The 26,411-nt window shown below is 46.8% G+C and overlaps 1 protein-coding gene across 7 annotated transcripts in view; it reads right to left on the bottom strand.

Moving 5' to 3' along the window:
* The window catches only part of LOC118227886 (serine/threonine-protein kinase BRSK2-like), a 109,203-nt gene that overhangs the window by 7,247 nt on the left and 75,545 nt on the right, over positions 1 to 26,411 (bottom strand). For 5 of the 7 annotated variants that reach the window (XM_035418895.1, XM_035418891.1, XM_035418892.1 and 2 more), the window contains exons 5-18: positions 23,694 to 23,810; positions 21,164 to 21,197; positions 20,792 to 20,860; positions 18,585 to 18,731; positions 14,856 to 14,887; positions 14,166 to 14,330; positions 12,770 to 12,867; positions 11,841 to 11,991; positions 9,321 to 9,392; positions 5,616 to 5,676; positions 3,106 to 3,313; positions 2,470 to 2,518; positions 873 to 996; positions 88 to 268 (exon numbers count right to left, since the gene is read on the bottom strand). In XM_035418895.1, coding sequence (XP_035274786.1) covers positions 88 to 268; positions 873 to 996; positions 2,470 to 2,518; positions 3,106 to 3,313; positions 5,616 to 5,676; positions 9,321 to 9,392; positions 11,841 to 11,991; positions 12,770 to 12,867; positions 14,166 to 14,330; positions 14,856 to 14,887; positions 18,585 to 18,731; positions 20,792 to 20,860; positions 21,164 to 21,197; positions 23,694 to 23,810 — 1,508 coding nt within the window. The remainder of the gene's footprint in view (positions 1 to 87; positions 269 to 872; positions 997 to 2,469; positions 2,519 to 3,105; positions 3,314 to 5,615; positions 5,677 to 9,320; positions 9,393 to 11,840; positions 11,992 to 12,769; positions 12,868 to 14,165; positions 14,331 to 14,855; positions 14,888 to 18,584; positions 18,732 to 20,791; positions 20,861 to 21,163; positions 21,198 to 23,693; positions 23,811 to 26,411) is intronic. The other 2 variants (XM_035418894.1, XM_035418893.1) reach the window with 1 other exon arrangement.

Below are 26,411 nucleotides of genomic sequence, written 5' to 3' on the forward strand. Positions count from 1 at the left end.
AACCAGGCTGTACAGCCCCTCTCTCCTCCTGCGCCGTCCAAGCATTGTGATTAGTTGAGGCAGGGCTCTGCTTGTTTCCCTGGTTACCTGAAAGCAGCGTGAAGGTGACCGAGTAGATGCCGTTCTCCTTCTGGGCAGCTGTGGTCTCGGTGTAGGTGATGTCCACCTGGAACTTGACGGGCTTCTGGAACACCGTGGGCCCGGCGGTGGACTTGTACTCTGCCCGGAAACTCGTCTGTGAGATCACACTGTGACTGAGGCTGGGGATCTGAGAGAAGGAGGGAGAGACAGAGAGAGGATTTACATAACACTGCTCTGGCCAATGGGGAGGCAGCGCCGCTGTGGCCAATGGGGAGGCACTGCTGTACTGGCCAATGGTGATGTAGCTTTCTTTGAAGTGGAAAAAGCTCAGGAGGAGGAAAAGCCAGGAGAAGTCCATTTAAACAGCCTGGCCTGTTGTGCTTGAACTTTATGTTCTCTTTCACGGGCATGATTTATGCAAACGTGCTGCTTACGCATTGTTTTTTTATCTTATATCGTTCTATTAATAGATTCAAATGCATACGGTACATGTGCGTTTATCGATTAGACGAATTGCCAGTAAAACAAAAGGCATTAATGGGGAGCGGTTCATTAATGCCCTCCTGCCTCAGACAGAGGCCTGAGTCGTTCCCTGCCGGATTATCAGGAACAGAAAGACTGCGCTGTTTTACTTCCATCTGTCGCGATCCCAGAGACCGCAGCGACCCCTCTTAATCCCGTCCTATTTAATGTGAAGCCTCCCCGCTCCCACGGCATGCGTATATCATGCATCTCAGTGCAGGCGCAGGGGCGGCATTAGGCCGGATTAGAGTGCGGGTGTAAATCCTTACGGAGAGGAAGGCGTGCACGATGTCCGCTTTGATGGAACTCAAAGGCTTGTCCTTGATGACCACAAAGATCTGCTCCTCTTTCTCCAGGCTGATGAAATTACCAAACCAGGATTTTTTGGCAAGTCTGTAAAGAAATGTAAAAACATAAAGACATAAAATCAGATTATATGCCACTTAACATTGGTGTTAATGAAACACCATACTCCCTTCACCTGAACACTACATGCATAGTAAGAATAAAACATTTCATTTGGCTATTGCTAATAGCCTATGGCTATTAGTAGTAGTAGTAGTAGTAGCAGTAGCAGTAGTGTTGTTGTTAGCAGTACCTAATACCATAATGACACTGTATTTGAATTAACATATTTTGTGCAATATGACTGTCACAGAGACAAAACAAATAAACAAAACAAAATAAATAATTCTTGTTAAAAAAAAAGAATAAATGTTGGCACCTTATACAAAATGAAACTCAAAGTATTGCCACAGGAGTGGTGGGCAATAAACTGTGCGGTTTACTCTTCTAGAATTGTATCCAACATTGGCCTCAACTGAAAAACCTAACGCTACTTAAATTAAACATATAACTCGATATAAAACCCAAAAAAAAAGCCCCAAAAAAATCCATGAAAATGATGGGAAAAAGCGGCAGAGCTTTTGTAATAATCTCTTTCTGAAAGCAATTTTAAAGTGACTTTCCTACATAAATTATCTCTATCCATCAACTCTCTCGGAGATGGAGATGATAGGCTGCCACTGTGCAGATGAAAACATTTGTCTCTCAGCGTAAAATTGGCAAGTGCATCACACAGTGCAAATTTTGCTTAAGGGGAATCTGGAGGTTTAAAGAGTGATTTATGAGTGGGGCTGTGATGTCAGAGGGCCTGGAGTCACATGGTCTGGAGCGGGCAACGGAAAGGCTTTGTGGGTGCACGCAAAAACACAAGCAGGAAAAAGAGAAAGAGCTTCTCTCGCTCTTGGCTTGCGGCTGCAGATAATGAGATGTGGATCAGCAACAGGAGCCGATGTGCGAATCGGTAACACGGAATTCGGTGTGGATCTGTAACAGGTACTGAGGTGTGGGTCACAAATGAGCCGTGGACAGAGGCTTATTATCATAATCCTCTCTAGCCACGGATCGGTAACAGAAAATGAAGGGTGGATCAGAAGCTGTAAACGAGGCATGGATCAGAATGTAAAATTGAGGCATAGGCCACATCCGAAAATTTACTATTTAGTATGTATTTTTGAGTATATGAGGCTTGTTTTGTAATATGCTTGTAATATAAGTACCCGGGTGGCATACGCACTTCTGCTACATAAAATGTATGCATTCACTGCACCCTATTACAGAAGGAAATGGTGATTGTGATCACATGGTGAAACAGTGATCACAGGCTGGCTCCATGAGGATGTATAGGATGCTTCTGGTCAAGCGGAAAATATTTACCAAATATGGTGGACAATTCATTGTAGAAAAATGGCAAGACTTAAATATGTGCTCAGTGTTTTAAGTACTGTTTGTGCTGCAGTCTGTGGTGTTAAGGACAGTTATCTGAGGTTGATGTAAGGTCTGCTGGTAGAAAAAAATACTCACTCGGGGGAAGACTCTGGTGTGAGACTGGACATTTCCTCTTGTGTAGGAACTGTAGGGGGCATGGGGAGGTCAAAGGTCAAACTGCGTTCATATCAAAGGTCACTAGTTCTGCTTAATCTATAATTCAGCTTCATCTAGAACAGTGCATACCTTAGAACACTAAATATTTATAAAATTAATCATTGCTCTAAATGTGGATTACTACTACATGTATATACAGTAAAGTACACAGTAGCAATTTATTAATAATACAAATATAATAATACATAGAGCTATGGTCCTGAGCATTAACTCTGACACAGAAAATGAGACATGATTCATCTCAATCATCATTCCCTACCATGCTGTTCAGCTCCACTGGAAGCTAATCCATCTTAACGGCTTTTCTATCTTCTCTGCCTTGCCTTTTTTACCTGTCTGTAGCTGCCATGGTGTTAGCTTACCATATTAAATGCACTTCTTGGACATCACTTTGGCTAAAAGCATCTGGCAAATAATTCAATTGTATATTATAACTTTCTTGCCAAAAATGTTTAGCCAGCCATTATAATTGATGGCTGATCACAGAGAAGTAACTACACACACACTGCAGGCAGAGGGGTAGCTGGGGGTGGGGGGGTTCTCTTCCCAGAATACCTTGCAGTTTCCTGCGGTGGAAGCGTGGGGATCCCAGGAAGCTGTTCTTGATGGAGTGCAGGCGCGTCCTCCAGGGCACGCCCCCGATGGAGGGGCTGGGGGGCGGCGTGGGGTTGGGCGTGCCCGCCGGGCTCTCTTTGGGCGTGTGCGCAGGAGTTCCCTTGGGAGTGGGGAGGGGGCTCCCCCTGGGGGAGGGATGGGGGGTCACCTGGATGATGGGGATAGATTTGGGGTTGCGGTCACTGCGGGGCACCGGGTGGAAGTGGTGCAGCCGGATGGGGGACGGCGGAACCACCGGGGAGAAGGGAGCGGACAGCTGGTGGGGCATCGCCAGGGGCGGCCGGCGCAGCTGGGGGCTCCTGAGGGTACAGGGAGGGTGCTGCTGGCAGGGGGAGGAGGGCAAGGATTTAGGAGGGGTGAAGGGGTTTCCCTCGGAGTTAGGCAGCGGGTTGGATCGGGTCGACTGCAGGGGTTTGCCAGACCCTTTGGGTTTGGCTGGAAGGGTCTGGGTCTTGGGATTGGGCAACAGGGACCCCATTTTTGGCTGGAAGGAGGTTGGCGTGAGCGAGCCCGTCCGATTGGGCCAGGGCTCTGGGGAGAGGGTGAGGCTGGAGAGCTCGGGGGACTGAGGGGGTACAAAAAAGCGTCTGACAGGCTGACAGAGGGCGGAGCGTAAGGCCAAGGGGACGAGCAGAAGGAGGGGTGAGGATGCGAGCACAAACACAAGCAGGCCCAAGAAACAGCAAAACCCAACAGGTTTTTAGCGATGACATAAAGCAGCCACGAAGCACATGCACCGTAAAAGGAAGGACAGGACAGGGGACACAAGCCAGGAGTGGTGGGCGTGAGAGTGCAGAAAGAAAAAAAAAAAAAGAAAAACATGCAGTTACTCAGCATCAGCCCGTTCAGCCACAGGCAACATGGCGACATGAAAACACACAGCTTTCAAGCAGCAAATGAGAAAGGTGACAGAAAAAAAGCTTTATTTTTTATTGGTTAAAATGGATTGCGAGCAGAAATGGAAAATGCAAGGCACGTGTGCGAGTGATGTCGTCCCAGAGAGCAAGGCAGCAGGCCGGAGCAGGAAATGGAACTGGTGCACTGAACACTTTCAGGGGTACTGCTGCCCATACTGACAAAGAGCTGGTTATATCCCTACTGTCCATACAGACTCAGAGCTGATTATATCCCTGCTGCCCATACAGACCCAGAGCTGGTTATATCCTTGGTGCTGATACAGACTCAGAGCTGGTTATATCCCTGCTGCCCATACAGACTCACAGCTGGTTATATCCCTGCTGCCCATACAGACTCACAGCTGGTTATATCCCTGCTGCTGATACAGACTCACAGCTGGTTATATCCCTGCTGCTGATACAGACTCAGAGCTGGTTATATCCCTGCTGATACAGACTCACAGCTGGTTATATCCCTGCTGCCCATACAGACTCACAGCTGGTTATATCCCTGCTGCCCATACAGACTCACAGCTGGTTATATCCCTGCTGCTGATACAGACTCACAGCTGGTTATATCCCTGCTGTCCATACAGACTCACAGCTGGTTATATCCCTGCTGCTGATACAGACTCACAGCTGGTTATATCCCTGCTGCCCATACAGACTCACAGCTGGTTATATCCCTGCTGCCCATACAGACTCACAGCTGGTTATATCCCTGCTGCTGATACAGACTCACAGCTGGTTATATCCCTGCTGTCCATACAGACTCACAGCTGGTTATATCCCTGCTGCTGATACAGACTCACAGCTGGTTATATCCCTGCTGTCCATACAGACTCAGAGCTGGTTATACCCCTGCTGTCCATACTGTCTAAGAACTGAATGCAGGAGTGGATAATTGGAGAAACTACAGCCGTTTCAGAGTGCTGTATAAAAAGAAGGTGGAGGTGGGTGAGTAACCTGTTAGTCAGCTGTGAAAGTGGTGCTGCAGGCCCTTCTTAGTCAGCACAGTGAGCTTGGAAATGAACCAAATAAAGTCTAAAATACATCCATATGCTACTTCATTGACAAGTAGCACTATAAGAATAAACGGATTGCAAAAAAGGTTTCTTCCTAGAATATATTTCTCACTGAATCCAATTTATTTTAAAATGCAACCATACACCCTTTGTGTCAGCTGTGATTATTTTAACTCCCGTTGCATTGGAGACACTCCAGAAAGCAATCCTCAGAAGTGCACCCAAACACACACTCAGTCGACCACCGATAATCATTTTCACAATGTAGAAAACACTGCCTTAGGATGTGGGGAATTAAGGATTTTAACCTGGAGCTTGAAGGCACTTACGAGGTTAAGTTGTGAAGTTTTACTTTTCCTCTGTAAAGTTTTTTGGCTGAGCTCACTGACAGCTGTACCAGAGTACAGTGCGTTACGTGCCCTTGACATAAAAATGAATGCAGCAAGGCTTCATTCACTGAGCAGCTTGCAGGATGCAGATGGGCGTGACCTGCAGAGGGGGGCGTGGCAGAGGGGCAGGGGGCACTTACCCGAGGGCTGCTCAGGGGGCTGGTAGAGAGGCCAGAGGAGGCTCCGCTGATGGACCGTGACCTGCAGGGGACAGGAGACACACCCTTTCCATGAGACCCGCCCGTCCCGACAGAGGCAGAGAGACGTCCCGTTAGAAACAGGGAACACGTCAGTCCCCTTAGACCCACCTGTCCCACTACAGACAGAATCGCACCTGCCTGTTCCGTTAAAAACACAGAGATTCAAAAAATGTTACTGCAGCATCTGTCTGGGACACGTGGAGGAGGGGGGAGGGGGGGTGGGAACACCAGCAGCTGAGCTTAATTCATCACTGCTTCTTATGGGGAGAGCCAAAGGCAGCTGTGTAAACCATTTAATTCAAACACGCAGTTTCTACTCCCTCTCACAGCTACGGGGGTAAAATGCATTAAAATGGCCCTTTAATCCCAAAATAATGCACCAGGTCAAAGGAAACAAACGACAGTGGGGAAAAAATCCATCCTCGTCAAGCGAGACATTTCCCAGGTCCTCCAGCCCTGCCAGGAGCATGAACTGGGGTCGGGAGTTTGTCCCTGAGAGCTGGAGCTGGTGAAATGCTATTACAGAACACCGGGGGGGGGGGGGGGGGGGGGGGGGGGGGGAGGGGGGGGGGACGATGCTTGAGCCTCTACATGAGAGCCCCTGTGTGGGTGGTAATCAAAAAAAACTAAAACTATGAAAACACCACCCACTGTCACTCTCTCACAGCTGGACATTTAATAAGTGTGTAGGCGGGGAAACAACATTACTAGCTCACATATTTTAAGAACAGAGACGCATTTATCCTAACAGAGGACAGGGTCAACAGTGGCATGATGGAACAAGGAGGACCACAGCCACAGACAACAAGCTACACTGAGGAAAACCAAGTGAGCACGCACGTACACACACACGCATACACACACACACATGCATACATGAACATGGAGGATGGGCAGCTAGCTGCAACTTAACTTCAGATAAAGGTTTTTGCAACAGTTGAGAGGATTTTAGACAGAAGACAAAAGCCACATTTACTCTTGTGTTTCTGTGGCCATGTATTCAGAAGCCGCTCCAGGGAGCTAGCATCTGTCTGGCATAATGTTTTGGGTAGGGGGTTGTGGGTTGGCAGTTGGTAAGTAGGAAATCTGGAATGTGGGAAAGAGGGCAGGCAGATAGTGTGTGGGCTCCCACATGAATGTTTGGGGGGGGAGGGGGGGGGGGGGGGGGGGCTCTGTGTCACCACCCTCAGCAAACACACAACCAATTTCACCCGATTCTCTGCTTGAAATCATTATTTTTAAAATTGTTATACTATATATAAACAACCAATGAAAACATTGAATTTTTTTCATATATTTGAAAAAGGTTGTGAAAACATAAGTATAGATCTTTATATTGAAGCTTTATGAACACTTAAAAAAGTGATCTCACAGGGTCTTTTAATAGCCTGTGTCATATGAGAAGTTCAGTAGAACCACTAATGTCAACAAAAAACTCAAATTTTCCAGCAAAATGCTTTTTTTCTTTCATTGAATTAGCAGATTTCTAAAAACATTCACATGTCCATCTTTTTGCCTTTGCCCTGCAAGATATGCCATCTTGGGTCAGAGAGCATGACTTGGTTTATCACCCTAGCATCGTTAGTAAATACAGAAAAAAAAAAAAAATCCGGGGGCGACATAGCTCAGGAGGTAAGACCGATTGTCTGGCAGTCGGAGGGTTGCCGGTTCAAACCCCGCCCTGGGCGTGTTGAAGTGTCCTTGAGCAAGACACCTAACCCCTAACTGCTCTGGCGAATGAGAGGCATCAATTGTAAAGCGCTTTGGATAAAAGCGCTATATAAATGCAGTCCATTACAGAAACACATTTATAGGGTTCTGCTTCAGCTGAAAATTTGACTCAAGGCCTATTCAGCGGTGTTTCAAAACAAGATGAAATCACACATAACACTGCCACAACTGCACTGTGCTTCGTTTTCCATAATCGTTAACCTTTTCAGCAGAAAATCTCCCCAGTGTTATGACAAAGAAGTCTGGACGTTCACATAAAGCAAAAATATCTCTCCAGTGCTGTGGGAAGGACTCTTACTGGAAATCTAATCCGTTTTATTTAGAACTTCAGTTCCAAAAAACATAAAAGAGGAAAGGCAAAGTTGGAATAAAGACAAGGCTGTTCCATTATTAAACACCGTAAACACACACACACACATACACACACACAAAGAAATCCATGACCCACATCCAGGTAACACCCACCACCCAGAAGCCTCCACTGGTGGTGGTAGAGGAAAATACTTCAGGGGAAGGGGGGGGGGGGGCGGGTGCTGTTGACAGGGGGGACCCCAACAACACCACTAATAAAACCCACAGGAGCACAGCAATCCCAGGAAAGCAAGCGTTAAGGAAAGGGGTTCAGATGTACTAATATAAGAACAACAGAGACAAACTAAAATAGAGGCCATAAATAAGCAGAAAGGGCAGAAATTTGGGAAAGTAAAGAGAACAGAACACACCCCATCCATAAACACGTCCCAGGGCCCCAGGGACAAGATGCAGGGCAGCTTTTCCGAAATCCTGCCTGTGTGTTTGGACGCGCTCCAAAATCCAAACACAAAACACAGCCAGCCTCAATCTGCAGGATCTGGCTGAGGTCAGATGAAGGTCATCTCTCTACACACACAAGCATGGCAGCTTTTCACTTACTAACCTCCTACAAGTACCAGAACAACAAATAATGCAAAAACTGCAATGTGATTGTGCTGACTAAATAAATAAATAAATGACCACTTTTCCCAAAAATATAATGAGGGTCATTAAAAGGAACTACTTGAACACTCGTTTATCTTGTTTATCAATGTCTATTTCACTTCTAATTCGCTTGCAGCATATAACCACTCTTCATTCTGACTGCACTGACCATTTCAAGCAGTGGTGTGAGAACAAATGTCAATTTTCTAATTGATTTACAGCCAGAACAGAACCTAGATCTGCACAAGCGGTTCCACAGCAAGTGGAAAACAAATCCAACCGACTCTGGACCAAACTTCGAGGTCATAGCCTTCCTTCCTGCGATTCGCATTTCAAACTCTGTCAGAACAGGCTCGGCGTCGACATGAAATGACATTTCAATCTGCGCGGGATGTGGAAATTGAAGTATGACACAGCGGCCGGTAGCAGCTGTGACTGGAGCGTCAGAGCAGTGTCTCATATGACAGAGTTTTCGTTCTGAGCAAACTGAGGCTTATTGGGGAAAAAGAGCTTTCACCCAGCAGGATATACGATAGGAAGAAGATGGAAATAGATTCTGTTTTTTAACACGACACTTTGTAAAATCTTAGTACTGAGACAGGCTGCAAATCCAGGGCTGTTAAAAATAGCCAAACAGAACTGAATATAAAAAAAACCTGTATAAAATCCAAGTTGTAAAATATTTTGGGATTCTCGATTTATTTGCCATTTCAGTATATTATATTAAGATGTGAAAACAGTTTCAACAGTTGTGATTGTCATATCAAAGCCTGACCTGACATTCCATTACTGCAGTATTCCATATTACCGTTGAAATCATTTTCATGTTGAAATATTATGCAAATGGAAAAGCCACGCTGCATCTTTGCACTGGGATCGGCGAGCGGGGAGGGGAGGTGGGGGGTTGGGGCGGGGGGGGGGTGGGGGGGTGGGAAGGGGAGCAGAAACGGTGAATACCTTTCTTCTTTGCTGTATTTGGAATTGGCGTCAGAGATTTCCAAGCTTTTACTGAACACAGTCTTATTACAGCTGGAGACAAAGTGAACAGACAGTCAGTTACTGATGGCGCTCTTTCACAAACCTGCCTGCCTAACGCTAAAGAACAAAAGCACCTAGAGTTCCCAGTTTATCCTTCAAACACAAGAGACTGCATCGGTTTAGCACGAGCTGGTCAGGCTGACAGCACAACACACATTTTACCTTTCATTTATTTTTGAATATGCCACATAGTCTGCACTGTGAAATATATTCATACTCACAGTGTGAAGTGCCAACATTTTTTGCATGTATATTTTTCCATTTTTTAACTAGCGCAAAGCACTTTGAAATGCAATCATGTATGAAAATGCACTGCACAAGCAAATAAAAATAAATAATAACACAGAGGTTTTTCAATTAAAAAGAGATTAAAGAGAAAATTAAAGTGATAAATAACACCAAGCTCTCTCATTATGACCTTGTGTCTGCGCACATTAATGATAGTCAGACTCCATGGTTGATGTATATTATATTTTGTTTTGTGTACATATACAAGCTATCAAAATACACTCCATAATCAATACAGTCATAACACGCTTCCATATTCTGTGACTTACTCTCCCTTGCAGGATATAGACCAAAATGTACTTAATAAAAATAATATTGAATATTAAAAGGCTGTTGAAGAACGGTAAAATATAATATGCAGGTGCTTCTCCAGGAACAAACCAATCGATTTTCATAACATATTTATTTTGGAAATATTGTAATTGTTATGTAAAACACACAGGCATGATAGATAAACACAGACATTAGACGGACTGTAGAGATTTTTATTTAATTTCTTTTTAATAGCATAGCCAAGCGTTTGACTCAGACCTCAAGGGCTCCATAAGGACGGCGCGTCAGCCTCGTACCCTGTCCGCGCGCGCTACAAACTGCCTTTTTAATTTCCCACTAATTAACTTTAACAGTGAAACGGCCACAGCTTAAACCCTCCTACCGGCGATACGGCGAGCCCCCGGTTTACCACTGTGAAATAAAAAAGAGGGCAGCGTGGGTAAAAAAAAGTGCTGAGCGCTGCCCTTTCCGTCCCGCCCATGGCCAAGGAACAAGGGCGGCTACTCGGGTATTAACATGCCTGCAAATGGCCCTCAACTCAACAGCCTGCGCTTCCCTGATTTTCTGACGCAGCAGATTTGGCATTTTCCACAAGCACATTCATATTAGTAACAAATTAAGAAGTAATGGCGTTACGGGGGAAAATGCTGCGGAGGCAGAACTCTGAAACAGGGAGGATGGTCCGTATTAAAGGGGCACAATGCGCCGAATCGGCAGAAAAGGGCCTGGAGGATGGGCTTAGTGTCTACTCCAGCAGACAGGCATTTAGCGAAAGTGCACTCACAAGAGCCACCAACACAATAAACACATCTTTACCATGAACAGTCCCTGGGATACAACAGAAAGAAAAGAAAGAAAAAAAAAAAACGCCAAATGCGCATCAGCCTAGCTAATAAAAAGAGGACTTAAACTCCTGCTTCACTGGCAGGACAGTCCAAACTGCATAATGAAGGATCCTGATCCAGGTGATTAGGGACTAACCTGAAATAAGCAGAGCTGGAGAGCTGGGAGCTCAGGAAACTAAACACCTTTAATAAAGCCGGGTGAGTGACGTTTCAGTGTCTGAGGCGTAATCCTCAAAGTCAACAGAAAGCAGGAGCTTTATTAAAGGCATTTCGTTTTAGTTTTCTGAGTTCTGAGTCCCCCAGCTGTCCCTATTTCAGGTCAGCGCCTGTGAAGTTATCCAAATAGGGATCCTTCTTTGGGACTCGTTTGTACAAACCCTAATAAAATGCCCCACCTTCGAGAATGAACTTCCTATAAGTGTCAAAATCACAATTAAGGACAACACTACAGGAGTTCAGATGAAGTGTTCTTTCACACAACATACTAAAAGACATACACAGAAGAAGTGTGGGAAGTGTAACACAAAACAGGTGAGAGAAGTTAAACAATACATACAATATGGGGGAGGGGTTATACAGAACAAATGAGGGAGATGTTATACATTTGTGGGAAAGGTTATACAGAATGTGGGATGGGTTATACATCTGTGGGAGAGGTTATACAGAATATGTGGGAGAGGTTATACAGAATATGTGGGAGGGTTTAAACATGTGTGGGAGGGGTGATACAGAACATGTGGGAGGGGTTATACATGTGTAGGAGGGGTTATACATAACAAGTGGGAGGGGTTATACATGTGTTGGGAGGGGTGATACAGAACAAGTGGGAGGGGTTATACATGTGTTGGGAGGGGTGATACAGAACAAGTGGGAGGGGTTATACATGTGTGAGAAGGGCGATACAGAACATGTGGGAGGGTTTATACATGTGTGGAAGGGGTTATACAGAGCAAACATTGGAGGGGCCATACGTGTGGGTGAACCTGAGCTATGTTGAGATGTTCTGTGCCACTGGAGGGTGTGAGGGCCGTACCTCTGTCCATGCTGCGCCATATCGATGGCCCGGCGTACGGGCACCGGGGAGCCCCCGTCCGTCACGCTCAGAACCTCCATGGACTTGCGCTCCGGCCTCCTCTTGCCATGCCTGTTGAGCATGGGAGAGTCCACACGCTTCCTGGGGGGATCTGCGGAGTGGGAACATACCAACCGCGGCAGAACAGGGGGTGAGGAAAGGATAAATCATTGTGTCGAGCATCACGGGCTGTGCTAGCGAACAGCCACCCTGGCCTTCCTCTGGAACCACGCTGGGAGCCTGATACAGGAACTCACAGAGTCCCCTAAACACAATGGATCAAAATGCTTGGCACGTGACTGGTTCAGACAGAGGACCTTTAGCTCCCTGGGAACAGGAATGACAAAAATTGTATTTTTCTAATCTGATCTTTAAACGATCGTGACATCTAAAAAATTGTCTCAACCTACATCTATCAATGTGGCATTTAAGGCGGTATTTACATTGCAGTCGGCATTTACAGCAGATTAAGGTAATGTCTCATCTGAGCCCTACAGGTCCGAGGAGAACACAGGGCTTAAAGCACTTGCGTGAGTGAGGCAAAACACTTGCTTATACTAAATAAGAGTAATAGCAGCGAGCAGCATTTATGAGGGCCAATCACGGCAGCCGGTCATGTGACCAAGCAGACAAAATGGCTGCATTCAATAAGCATTTGTCATTAACTTTATTCTTCACAAAGCGAGTCAATTTCCTAATATCTCCCCAAGCTCTGTTTGCGAAGATAAAAAGGAAACTCCTGCATTTAATTGCTAGTCAAATGTAAGGGCAAATATTGACAAAATCCACCACACCATATAATTTAAAGCCCTGGAGGCATTACCCATGTCATTATGAGATAAGGGAATGAGGGGCCTTGTCTGGTACATTACGTGATGAGAAAAGCGTACCTATGTCATTACGAGGTGGGAGGTTCTGGTCCTCGTGGCTTGGGTACCTCTCCTTTCGATCCAGGAGCAGGAAGTAAATCATCTTTTCCTGGTTGTCACTGCGAGGAGGAGCAATGAAAAATAAGAAGGAACTTTCAACAGGAAGCAGCCGAACTGGGCAAAGGGCAGGAGGTGGAGCGCTGCGTTTGTGCTTAATCAGAGCCGATGCACTGAAACCAGGGCCGTGCAATTAATTACAGAATGACGGCGAAATAACACACATTAAACCGTGCCTGCTAAGCACAGCACATTACAGCGCGGTACAAAAACCACAACAGTCCTAATTCAACGCAGGCAAAGGGAAGAAAAAGATATTCCTTCACATGTCTGGCCTTGGCATTTAATTACTAATTCAGACCTGCAATTAAGTGCACTTTCCCCGTCTCTCACCCTCGCAATGGTGAGCCACACGCGAAACGCACCACGTAAAACGCACTAGAGCGCAGGTCTGTATTCAGCCTTTATTTGAGTACAGCAGAGAAGCAGAGTTACTGCCTTTCCCGTTTATAAAAGAAATTGGAATCTTGCTTTGAAAAGTCAGAAGAAGTTCTGGCAGAGAGGCAATGTTTATCCCAGTTTACAGATGTAAGGGAAGCGAAAATAAGAAAGGCTGTACTCAGACTACACTGAGGGCAGCAACTTCAGTTAAAAGCACAAAGAGGAAAGAAATCCGCCCCCCCCATGCTGTTAACTGTGCTCGAAGCTACAAGGGGGAGGGCAGAGAAATAAGAGAAACTCCGGTGCTTTAGGAGACGAATCGCAGGACATCCATCAGGGGCCGTAACGAGCGCAGCAGATAATGCGCCCTGATAATAATTGCGGCGCGTTGGAGATGATAAATGTGGCCTCCCGGGAAGGCCCGGCTGCCCGCTTCAGTGTCTACTCTGTGTGCGTCTGAGAAACAAGCGTGGAAACAAATGAACAGCCCCCAGGAAAATGAGACTCTGCCGGGCGACGGCCATGTTTTCAGGTGAGGGATTAGGGAGGCGTGTCCCGAGGAGATACAGCAGTCAGGGCGCCCTGCGGGTTGCTGTAAATTAGGCTGAGACTTGTGTGTGGTATTTTTGCTTGTGTTAACGTGCGTGAAATGAACTGACCTCTGTGAGTACAGATACAGGCTGTTAAAATAATGGCTCTGCAGCAGTGCTGACCTCTGCTGAATCCAGCCCCCCCCCGCCCCCACCTCTCTCCTTAGTGATCCGCTCTCACACGCCTCTCTGCATATTCAAACCCACCACCTCTGCCTCTCATCTACCCGTACCCAAACCGGCCACCCCCACCACAAACCAACGTCTCCCCTTCCAAAATGTCCCTTAGCCCTGCCCCTCCCCTTACCCCTCCATCCCTCGTTACTTACTCATCCGACAGCAGGTCCTTCATCAGTTTGTTTTTGTCACGGAAGCAGCCGAGTGAGTGCATGCTCTCCAGCACGTCAGGGTCGATGTCTTCCGCTGAGGGCAGGGTGCGGATGGCCACCTTCCGCGGGATGGGCTGCTCTGGCTCCGGCTCATTCTTGCCCCCTCTGGTGGGAGGACCAAACAGCACAGAAGCACAGCACTGAAGAAAGTGCTACACTACATAAGTGATTTTACTAAGATTTTAGACAACCTGTCTACACCACTTTTACTGCTTGACTATCTTTTTTCTTGCAGCCTTGCAGAAGGTCATGAACCACTTATCTAAAAGTAAGCCAATTTCTATCTCTTACACAATTTTGTTACTTTTGCCCCTCTCCTTGGTGCTGACAACAGCCCCCAAAACCATTAACAAGCTTAAGCCAAAACTTAATCACTCAACCTGCAACAATGAACCCTCCAACACCTGTCTTCATGACCAAACCACCCGCGAACAACCAAAGCCCCTCATCCTAATCCACACCCTGCCCCCACAACATCACCACCTCACATGATCAAACCCCCCCCCCCCCATTTACAACCAAAGCCTCTCACCCCCACCATGAATCATCAGGCACTCTAATCCCCAATCCCAACCCAATGCCCAATAACTCTCAAGCCCGTACAAACAGACACAGCTGAACCATACTTACATGTACCACACATGCTTCTGGATCTGCTCTAACTGTGAGGACATAAGGAGAGAGAGAGAGAGAGAGAGAGAGAGAGAGAGAGGAGCTGGTTAGAGCAGAGTTTCCCAACCGGTGTACCACGGCATTCTGGTGCACCGTCAGGCGAGGTCAGGTGTGCCGTGTGAAAAATCCTTTAAAAAAAATTTTAACGTTCAAATGAATTAAAAAAAACTTAAATGAACAAATCCCATTCACAAAAGCCTAAATAAATGTCATTAAAATGCATATTGCTTAATTAAAACACCAAAAGAACATTTAGGCCTACTGTTGGCACGTCACATCAACGTCAGTACATTGTGCGGGGGGGGGGAGGCTGCAGGGTGTTTATTTTTTATGCTTTTGAGAGTGGTGTGCCATGAGATTCTGTAAATCTGGAAAGTGTCCCGCGGAAGAAAAAAAGGTTGAGAAACACTGGGTTAGAGAACTGACCCTTGGAGTCAGAGACAGCCTGGGGATGCAACTGCAAACACCGACAACATCAACCACATTAACCACACTGGCAGCCAACAAAGCCAACAGCAAAGAAAAAAAGAAAGAAAAAAATGAAACAAGAAAGCTGGCAACACAAAGAGAAAGAAAGAACAGAGAGACAGGTTCCCTTTCGGACACCGTGAGGACAGAGGGCAGAAGAGATATGATTGGGAATTACTGAAACGAGCAAGGTACGTAGCGTGAACACAGACAGGAATCGAATGCAGCGGTTTGACGGCTCGACGATGACACATCATCGGTCGATTGCGTTTCACACACGGCCCTTTCCTGGAGGCCTTTTTTACACATGAAGACTTGCACTTAAACAGCCCGTGTGTTTGCCAGCTATTACCCAGCCTCTGACAGGCTGGTGACAGACCCAGGCCTCAGCGTCAGCACACAGCCACTGTACCCCACCCCCAGGGTGATAAACGAAAAGAAACACAGTGGCACTCGAGCAGACGCACTCAAGCAGACGCACGCGGTGGAAGCACCCGGTGTCAGACGGATGTAAATTGGAAATACCATTCAAATCTAATTCAATTCAAATCTATTTTATTTGCACAGCGGTTTTATTTTACAGAGACATTGTCATAAAGACGCTTTACAAGAAACGCGTCTGCGTAAATCAATTTCACATGAGAAATTCCCTGTAAATTGTAAGTTCCGTATATATGCCGGATTGATGTGAATTGAAAATACTATATCAATGTCAGATCAATTTAAATTTTAAATACCTGATAAATATTTTATCTATGGAAACTGGAAATTCCTGATCGATTCTGTGTGTAAATTTTAAACACCTGATCAATGTAAAATTGATGTACAATAAATTGGATCAATACTTAATAAATTTTTGATCAATGTAAAGTACAGTCCTATGCAACAAAAGCATTGGAGGAGAAGTCTTATTTACACACTTTGTTAGAATCCAGCTAGGTACCATGTTCATTTATAAATATGTTCTCAATAAAAAAAAGCTTTTTGTTTCATAAGCATGTGAAGGTGAATAATTACGACAGACGATAATATCTCAAACTGTTGAAGATAATTTTTTTTTAATTGAAGTGCCTGGAAGGTTAAAACGATGTAGCCCGCTTTAAGAACGTGCGGTGTCTTTGGAAAGCAGCCAACGTGAAGTGACAGGAAATTAAAAAGGCGTTATTATTATAATCCCTTAAGCTTTTGTGCGTGCCGTCAGGTTCTGCGCAGGGGCGGCAGAGGGGCGCACGGAGATGACTGATCTGAAGAGTGGGGCTTTCTGAAAAGAAGCGCCCGATTGGCTAACGTTACAGTCGCCAAGCTGCACCTTGACTAGACCTGAATTAATGACACTAGAGCTGGAGATCCATCATAACCGAGGACACGCAGCACATCTGCTCAGCAGCAAGGTTGCCCAACAGCACAAAACATTATTACACCTTTTACAATATCAAATAGATTTTTTGGCTGGACCGCAACAGCGGGGCCAGCCCTACAAACGCGAATGTCTGTGACTGACTGAGTGAGTGACTGAGTGATGAAGTTACACCATTGGTCGGCCGAGTTATGAAGTCACACCATTGGTCGGCCGGATCACGCGTGTTAGGTCCAGCCATATACTAGGTTTTAACCTATTCTTGTTTAACCATAGAAACAATAGCATACACATCATTGACAAATAACAAAAAAAAGAGTACGTATCAGCTATTTTACAACGTAGCTGGTAAACTGTGGTTCAGAGGTGGTTACAAAAGAAGCATTGTAAAAACATTGCACCAACATTGTTATTCACCACAAAGTTTGCACAACCTTACTGCAGTGTTGAAAAAAGGTTCCAATAATGTTTTGTGCTTTGTGCTATTTGGACAGTGCGCAACATGGAAGTATCTGGGAGCCCTGGCTGGGACAGAGGGACGGTGAGAAAGGTGCTATTGTAGCATCTAATGACCTGAATGTACAGTAACGAGCAGGCTGAGCTGCAGAGAAGATTCTGGCTGAGAGAGAATTAGTGCTGCTGAAAGATAAGCACAACTGTCGAAGGGCCAGGGGGAGCACTTCCTGTTGAGTCATGAAAACGCGGAGGATGACTTTGCCGGCGGTTTTAGGGAACCCGGGGACATGCGCTGCACCGAGCCGAACCCCAGTGACGTCACGCGCCGTCGGCTTCTCGTTCCCAGGGCAATCGTCAGGTCCGCAAGAATTTCCGGACAAGCTTCCGGAAAATGCCCGGGAGTAACGGATGACATTCCGCGAGATCGGAGAAACTGTCATCTCAGCGAGAATACAAATGGGGAGGGATGGAGAGCAGAGGGACTGAGGGCTGCTCTTCCCACATTGCCTGTCTCTTTAACGGTCCTTCCTCTGACGTCTGTCTGAGGATGACTGTTGGGGGCAGTAGAGAGGAGGCAAACACACAGAACAGTCCCTCTGTTGTGCCAAGGGGTCCTCTGTCATAACGCCTGCAGCCAGGACCGCAGTGGTGCACTCAGTCTGTACCCTCCCTAATATCTTATACTCTTCCAGGACACAGATAAACACGCCCACTCTTCCAGCCCCAATGTCCTCCCACAGTATAGGGTCCCAAGCCTGCACCTATGTAAATGAGATCAGGCTTGCGTGGAGCCGGACAGCTCAGCAGTGTTTAATTAAGTGTTAAATCTAGGGCACAACCCACAGGGTGGTGGACCAGCAAGAAAAAAAGCTGGAGGGGCCAGGTGCAGATAAGAGGACTGCAGGATGCTGAGGCTAATACAGTACTGTAGGGTGATGTAGACTGAGGCGTATTTATATATTTATTTGTTTGTTTGTTTAATGAGGACGTGTCATTGAGATTTAAAAAAAAAAAAAAAATTCTCCCCCCAGGGAGAAACAGTACAGATACTAATGCAGCACTGCAGGGAGCTGAGGCTGATACAGTGCGGTGGGGAACTGCAGACTGAGGCTGATTCATTATCATGATCAGCAAAGTTAAAATGGCAAAAGCCCAAGGTGGTATACGATGCAGGAAAGGGAAGCGGCGGACTTCCACGAAGGCCATGCATCCTGGCTGTGTCATCACAGAAGTGCCCCACTCACAGTGATGTGAGTGACGTGGGGTGCAAACAAATTACATTATGATCACTTCTTTAATTAATCAAGGGTCACCTATGTTGCCTCCAATTAAACGCACTGCGTGACATGTGACTGACTTCACTACGTGATGCGTCATGTAATTAGGGTGACAGGTGCGGGACTGACCGTGAGCCTCTTGCCGGCGTCCACCTCAATCATCCCCCGCAGCAGGCTCTGACAGTCGGGCGGGATGAAGTGCGGCATGTGGAACACGCCCAGCTTCACTTTTTCCAGAAGGTTCCTCAGGTTGTCGTCGTCGAACGGCAGGGCGCCCTGAAAGAGGGAAGCAAGCACGCGTACGTCACGCCGAACCCGAGCGCAGGAAAGACCAGAGTCACGGCGCAAAAGACGCGCGTGCGACATGATCCAATCAAATGGCCCCTTCGCTGTTTCGCGGTAACTTCCCCCGAAGAAAAATTCTCCGCGGGACTCCGAGGTAAAAATATGAAAGAGCGGCCTGTCGTAGGAGCTGAAGCGGTAATTAGCCGGATTTCCTCTCTGGCTGTTTTATCGCTCTCACATCAGAGGGCCTTATCGCGACGCCTGACACACACCAGATGTCAGCGATGATGAACGACCGCGCCGGCGTGGAGACGCGATTAAAGCCGCTTCGCGCGCACAACGCGGACGAACCGCAATTAAACTACAAAGGAGCAAAAAAAAAAAAAAAAGTGTCTAATGAAATTTTAAAAAAGAAAACGTCACAGATTAATCAGCGTTGCAGAAGAGCCGCGGGCACGCTCCACAGCCGCGAAAGAGCTTCTGTTATTCTACGGGAGAGTCGAGAAGGGGGGTGGGGGGGGGAATAAAAACACCACTGTTTTGGGAAGGAAGTAATAAAAGCGCAAATATGAAGAGGGAAAAGTCAATCTGCACACTAATCACACGCTGGCTTTGTGGCTTCTCCTCATGCCGCTTGGCACACAGACAGCCCCGATGAGGAATGGTTTTTTTTTTTGCCGACGCTTCGGTCTATTTTGGTCTCTGGGATACCACCACTGCGGCACAACATCATTACCGCGCGGTGAAAGGGATGCACGGGGAGAGATTTTGACATTTCCAGAACACAGGAGGCATCTTCCATGCAAATTACAATAGAGGCAGATACAAAAATGGTGTCTTTATAGTAGCGGAATGTCATATTTAAAAGCTATTTCTGTCTTCTTTATAAGCTGGGAGGGGAAAAAAACTACACACGGATGGGAATAGGAGTCCTAACTGTCTGTTGGTGGTATACACGCATCATAAAATGCTTACTTTTTATCATAGTTTCATACCGTTTATAAGTTCTGAAAATTTAGCTGAACTCAGTAAGCGCACACGCAATAATAAAAAGCAAGCATTTTTACTGCTAGTTTTTTAAGACCTGGCTTTTCTTTCTTGATAAGGCCGCACTGCAGAAGTCGGAAACCAATCTTGAAATTCCGTTAAAATGGCACCGTGTTTACAGAATGAGACTCAAACTGAGTGCAGAATACCAAACAGGAGGAAATAAGGTTATAGTCAGTGTGGCGTCCCCACATTGACTTCATTTATCAGTGCAGAAACAGGAGTGGATAAAGGTAAGGCGTAGGGTATGTAAGTATTTCCCTCAGATCTGATTTTATGCCCATGAACGGGGTTGTTGTAGTACATAGATATTTCATCTGATAGCTTGTGAAGCAAAAACACATTGCACTGTCCTCCCCTCAATTAGCACTGCTAAACAAAGGCGTGCATCACATACAGCAGGAAACCACAAGGCATGCGGAAAATTGTTTATCTTATTTCAACAGCCAGTTCCAAGTGCCCTCATCCAGTTCTGCGAAAAACTGATTTATATCAGTTTGACACTTCTGGGCCAGTGCAAAACATTTTATATGCAATAACACACAGAGATAGCACTTTCTGGGAAAGCCTGATTTAAAGTTTTGAAGTAAACAAACTACCCTTGACATTTGCGAGGAAGCCAGGGGTGAGTTACAGTTTACATGAGAACACAGAATGCATTCAGTCGACACATCCTCTCACATTTTAAATACTGATTTTTAATGTTTAAATTCCCACGTTTAAGTGGGAAAATACGTGGCTGTGTTTCTGGAACTTGGGCTGTCATTACAGTAAGCATTGAATAAACTGAGTAAATGCAAATGCCTCTGATGCACACTGGCTTGCTTTTACTCCAGTTAGTTTCATGTCAGTCACAGCCTGTAGGACTGGTGGTGAGTGCACATACGCTATACAACCGCTCAACTACTATAACCGTTCAATCAGAACAGGAAATGTGCTTGTGAACAGGAAGCAGTTGCTTGGGGTGTTTGCGCAATGACGAATAGGTGACAGCTGACACTGACCACTAAGAGTGCGAAGAGAATGACCCCACAGCTCCACACGTCAGCTTTACGGCCGTCATACTTCTCCCCCTGAGGGAGAGAGAGAGAGAGACAGAGGGGAAGAGAGTGAGGGGGGAAGAGATTATGAGGGAGAGGGAGAAGGTGATAGAGAGAGAAAGGGAGAGGGTGAGAGAGACAGAGGGGAAGAGAGTGAGAGAGAGACAGAGGGGAAGAGAGTGAGAGGGAGAGGGAGAAGGTGATAGAGAGAGAGAGAGAGAGAGAGAGAGAGAGAGAGAGTTGGAGTGGGAGAAGGAGAAAGAATTGAGTAAGTGTTTTGGTCTCATCGGAACAGGACACGCTGCATTGCATTAATTAGCTGATGAGAACACTCACCCGAATGACCTCTGGACAGGCGTAGTGAGGAGATCTGTGGAGAGAGGAGCAAGGAGTTACTCATATTTCATCTCTCTGAAGCACAGTGTGCAAACATAGCTCTTCTGTCAGAGAAAACAAACAGGAAATGCTTGTGCTGTACCCAGCTGAACGGCAAATGTTGAAATTGCAACCAACAGAGAAAAGAAATGCTTACTCACAGAAATCTTAGTACAAACTTCCATATGCTCCTACATGCATGGACATACTGGTGTGGCACTAGACAGCAGTGATGTGCGTGAAACCTGCCTAGTGTGTCCTGGGTCTTGCAAGGACATTTCATCAATCACACCTTCCCATTTCTACCACTAGTACACTGCCGCTAACCTCTCAATAATCTGACTGCAATGTTATATGGACTGTAATGAGCTCCCTGCAAAGTCCTGTAAACACAGGTTCCAATTATGGCAGTGATTAGAGTGTGACTGTCTCATTTATCTAAGAGTGATAGTGTACATAGGTGACCTGTGGGAGTTCAGTACGAATATACATCAGCCCACACAAAGCAATGTAAACGAATGCTTCTGCAAATGCACTGCTCCTGATTTCAAGTGTCACACTGAAATGTGCAAACACGGGCAATTTGGTTTGAGACAGGTATGCCAAGACCTGTCACACAAAAACACACATTCAAATTAAACACCACAGTTACTCAGTTCTTAGAGCATGCATGTCTTTTAAATTCCATTTTAGCTCCAACCTACTGCATTACATACGCGGAGCACCTGCTGGAGCACCCAACCTGGTGCATTACACCTGCTGCAGCATCATATCTGATGCATTGTACCAGTGTGGAGAATGCACTGAGGTGAATGAGATGAAGAATAACAGCACTGGTGGTGGATTGGACCTTCAATCCCATCCAATTGAAGGCCCCTCAAGCCAATCTGCCAATTTGGTTAGACAAAAGTCCTTCCATAAGATATGGAGTTGAGGGACTTATCCAATGAATAACCAGACACCCCCAGACGGGCTGACGCTGCTTCGGAATTGCATGAGAGCTCCTACGCCCAGCAACTTTCAAATTCAACTAGAGTCCATTACCCGTAAACAGAATACATTTGTGTCAAAGCAGCTGCAGGCAAGAAGAGATAAAGATGAATGAGTTTAATTAAAGGCTGTCATATCTGCGCTTAGAGATGAGGCATTCAGGCATGTGGGGACAATGAATAATCGCACTGTGCCTCTGCAGTAAAGGCACGGTGGGCACTGGGCCTGCTGGCATGGGGTGGATCAGGGTGGGCAGCACCGCTGCCTGATGACACAGCCGCATCCGCATCGTATTCTCCTCCCCTGCATCGTGACATCACATTCTCATCCTTATGACATCACAGAGTTGACACCATCAACAAAGACAACTGATAACGACAAGAGATTCCACTCTCCAGGAATGGAAGCAGCTGCTAGCTGTAATAACAGGAGGGGAACCGGACATTCAGTTTTTCCTATTTCCTTTAAGGGAGAAAGGCTCAAGTGGCTCATGGGAAATCATGTTGAAATGGCTGGCTGCGGCTGTTGACAGCCCATACCATGAGGTTGACTGGTGAAGCCTGCAGTTCAAGGGAAAAGGTTCTGCCATGACAGAAGGTCAGCTGCAGGCGATAGAGGTAGGTGTTCTCTAGAAGCAATTACCTAGAACTGGACACAGCACATGACCCATGACAGTTTGATTTCAGGGTGCACATGCTGATTCTCCAGAAACAGACATGGCAAATATCACAGACTACAGAGCATTACACCTGGGCAACTGGCTCAAGTGCACCAGCTCTATCTCCGATAACACTGGAGGACCCGAAACAGGCTAATCTGCAGTATGTCTTCCCATGAGTCACTGCTAATCCGTATTAGTAATGTGCCTGCCAATGAGTCACAGCCAGTCAGCATCAACAATGCGTCTCTCCGTGAATCACAGCCAATCAGCATCAGCAGTACACTTTTTCTTTATGAGCAACGGCTCGCTTACTTCACTTAACACTCCTGCCAAGCTGCGCTAGAGAGCGGGGCTGTGATACATGCAGATAGAGGAAGATTCATGGCTGGCAATCCACCGAACCGCAGCGATCGGCCCCTCACCTTGCCCGTCTTTAGCTAAGGATCTTATCTGCCCCGCAGTCCAGATTGTGCTCACGTCTTATCTGAGCAATCTCCACGTACGTGCCTCTGTTTTACGACGGGGGTGACACGCTCCTCACCCCCGCTAATAGGAGACCGCTGAGGCTGTTGAGGGAAAGCAGCCACTTTCACACCTGGGAGCTTTTAAACCCTTTGCCCACAGCCTGTTTATGGAAGCTGCGGAGAGAGCTACGCTAAAGATAGCACAATGAATGAACGTGTAAAGAAGGCTGTGGTGCAGAGAGAGAGGGAGAGAGAGAAAGAGAGAGAGAGAGAGAGAGAGAGAGAGAGAGTCCCGCGTGCGGAAACAGCGACCGTGACCGCGTGTGTGAAAGCGAGCGAACGCGACGACGGTAACCGCTCGCGGCGCGGCGCTCACCCGCAGCTGGTCTCCAGCAGGCTGTCCCCAACCTGCAGGGACGCCATGCCAAAGTCCGCTATCCTGATGTTGTTCTTCTCGTCTAACAGCAGGTTCTCTGGCTTCAGGTCCCTGTGGCTGTGACGACAGACAGACAGACAGAGACACAGACAGATAGACATGAGGGGCGTTAACTATACACTTTATACACTTTAAATTGAATTGTATCTTTCAAAATTGTTTCACCAAAATTTCCGGTGTTTTAGTTACATTTTTCTCATACAACAAAGAACGTATATCTGAAGTGAATAGCATGATTATTGCCATACTTTATATACAATATGTTATCTGCATGATTTGTGTGCAAGTTTTCCCTTTAAACAGCACCACCTGCTACTGAACATCTGTTTCTGGAGTTTACCTGCATGAGGGAGCTCCATCAGTGTCCCACATACACACAGAACCCCCCCCACCCCCCACCCCCGCCCCACCCCCACCCCACTCTGCCGCAATGCTGATACATCCAGTCATCTCCCTGGAGGCCTCACTCACCCAAATCATGAGAGAGTTTCTCTCCTCCACATTTCAGTCCCCTGAGAAAAATGGGCCACAGAATGAGAACAGCATTTGGTGCAGAGTTTTTTTTACGCTGCGCACAGGAAACACGGTTTTTAATGAGAGAGTTTATGTAAGTTCGTCGGTGGGTGGGAAGCCGCAGAACCTCTTTATGACAGAGTTGACTTTTTTTGTCAGTTCCGTTGCGTTCAGACGTCAAAAAATACCGTCTTTTCAAAAGTGACAGGCGCAGTGACAGGAAAAGGAAGAACGGCAAGGCGGCGGCGGCTGTGGCGGCGCAGCCGATGACTCATGACGTTTGCCGCACTCTCTCCGGGGACTCAGCCAAGCCGAGCTCCCATTGGTGCAGAGCAGTTTTCCGTGAGACAATATTGACAACGGACTCATACAGGTGCCACAGCGCCACAAATGGCAATGACAGACGCTGTCACAGCCCAGTCGTGGGTTTATTCTCCCGCCGATGACGCGCGCGGTGTGAACAAACACACGCGCGCTGACCTCGCGAAAGGGAAGACTCGGGAAAAATTTGTGACCGACCTCAGAGAGAGCAGCGGCGAAGCGGAGATTTATTCCTCAGCGGCATAATAAGGGCAAATTGCATTCGGGTGGTTTATTAGCTGTCAGGGGGAAACCATCTATTAATGGTCCATTAAAGCCCGTGTAAGACATTAGCACAGTCCCCACATTGTAATCTTGCTTGTACAGGCCCTTCTTGTCGGTCTAACATCTCCCCTCGCCGTCCCGCGTCCGTCCCGCCCGATGTTCGTGACGCCGTAGGGGAGCGCAGCCTCCTCTCCTGAACTCTTTATCCCCCGCGTTCAGTCACTCTGCTTCGGCCATCGATCACGGCCAGGCGCGGCGCGGACGGAGCGGGAGAGTTACCCACAATGCAATTCTGATCTATTCGCTGTAATAAACGTCAGCCGAGGCCTTACGCGAGCGCGTGATTTACGGGGGACTGAGGCCGAGGGCCGTCGTCGGAGCAAGGTCAAGACGCAGCGCTTATTTCCCAAGATTTGAAACTTCTACGCGAGCCCCCAGACGGCTAAATCAGAGCGCCTGCTTTGATTTGCGGCACGGTACTTTTTAATGTATCTTTCTCGCTCCCTCTCCTTCTCGTTTTCTCCAAATTTTTAAAGCCCAATCACAGTTGAAGGCCAGACCCATCGCTCCACGGTCCTCTCTGGATTCGGGAGAACGCAGGAGAGCACACCTGCCCCACCCTTGCAGTCTGCAGCTGCTACTTTTCACTCCGGAGCACAGCAGCCGAGCTGCGCAGTCAGGCTCTACACAACAAGGTGAGGAGAATCCTGCTGACTAAATCTCTCCCTCCCTGGGTGACACTGTGGCCTCAATGCCTTCGCCAGCTCTGCTCCAGCAGAGAGAGTATGCAGTACGCCTGCGCTTCGTTTACTGGCTAGAGTCAGACATTTGTTCACGGCTCATTTGTATTTTATATTGCACTGTACACATACGGCATACTGGATATTTGTGTATATACCCATTATTCATACATGCAATGGTTATTTTTGCTTGGTAGCCATAAAGAGAAATAGCAGAGCTACACTGGGTTTAAATGAGCACTGTGATGCTTTCTTAAAGGTGAAAAGCAGAAGGCTTCTCTCTAGCTCTCTCTCTCTCCCTCCATCTGTGAACTTCATTCCTCTCAACAGTTCAGCACTTTATTTCTCTGGCTGCCTCACTTAATCTGTCCTTTCCACTCGCAGTCCCCCCCCCCCCAACCCACAGCTGAAACATTCTGCTTTAACAAGGAGAAGATGGAAAAAAAAACCAAGCACCTCGCGCACAGTAATGACCACGTGCTGTAAACGCAGCTGAGAGAGAAGTAGAGGGCTAGAGCCCAGACCTCCACCTGCACATAGATCTGCACGGGGAGCATCCCAAACGGCCTTATTTTACAGCACATCTGCTGCCATAAAAGGCAACAGTGTAAAGCGCGGCGGGGGCCGGGGGGGCATGTATCATAAATGTTGTAAAAACGCAGATGGGGAGGCGATATTTGCTCACGTGATTGGAATACGTACATATTCATCTGCTCTTGAGATGTTTCATTTTTTTTTTTTTTTTTTTTCTTTTCTTTGAAGGGGTGCATGCATGTGTCCCTTTCCGGACATGTGTGTGTTTGTGTGTGTGTGTGTGTAT

This window comes from Anguilla anguilla, chromosome 5, assembly GCF_013347855.1.
Source record: "Anguilla anguilla isolate fAngAng1 chromosome 5, fAngAng1.pri, whole genome shotgun sequence".
Lineage (NCBI taxonomy): Eukaryota > Metazoa > Chordata > Actinopteri > Anguilliformes > Anguillidae > Anguilla > Anguilla anguilla.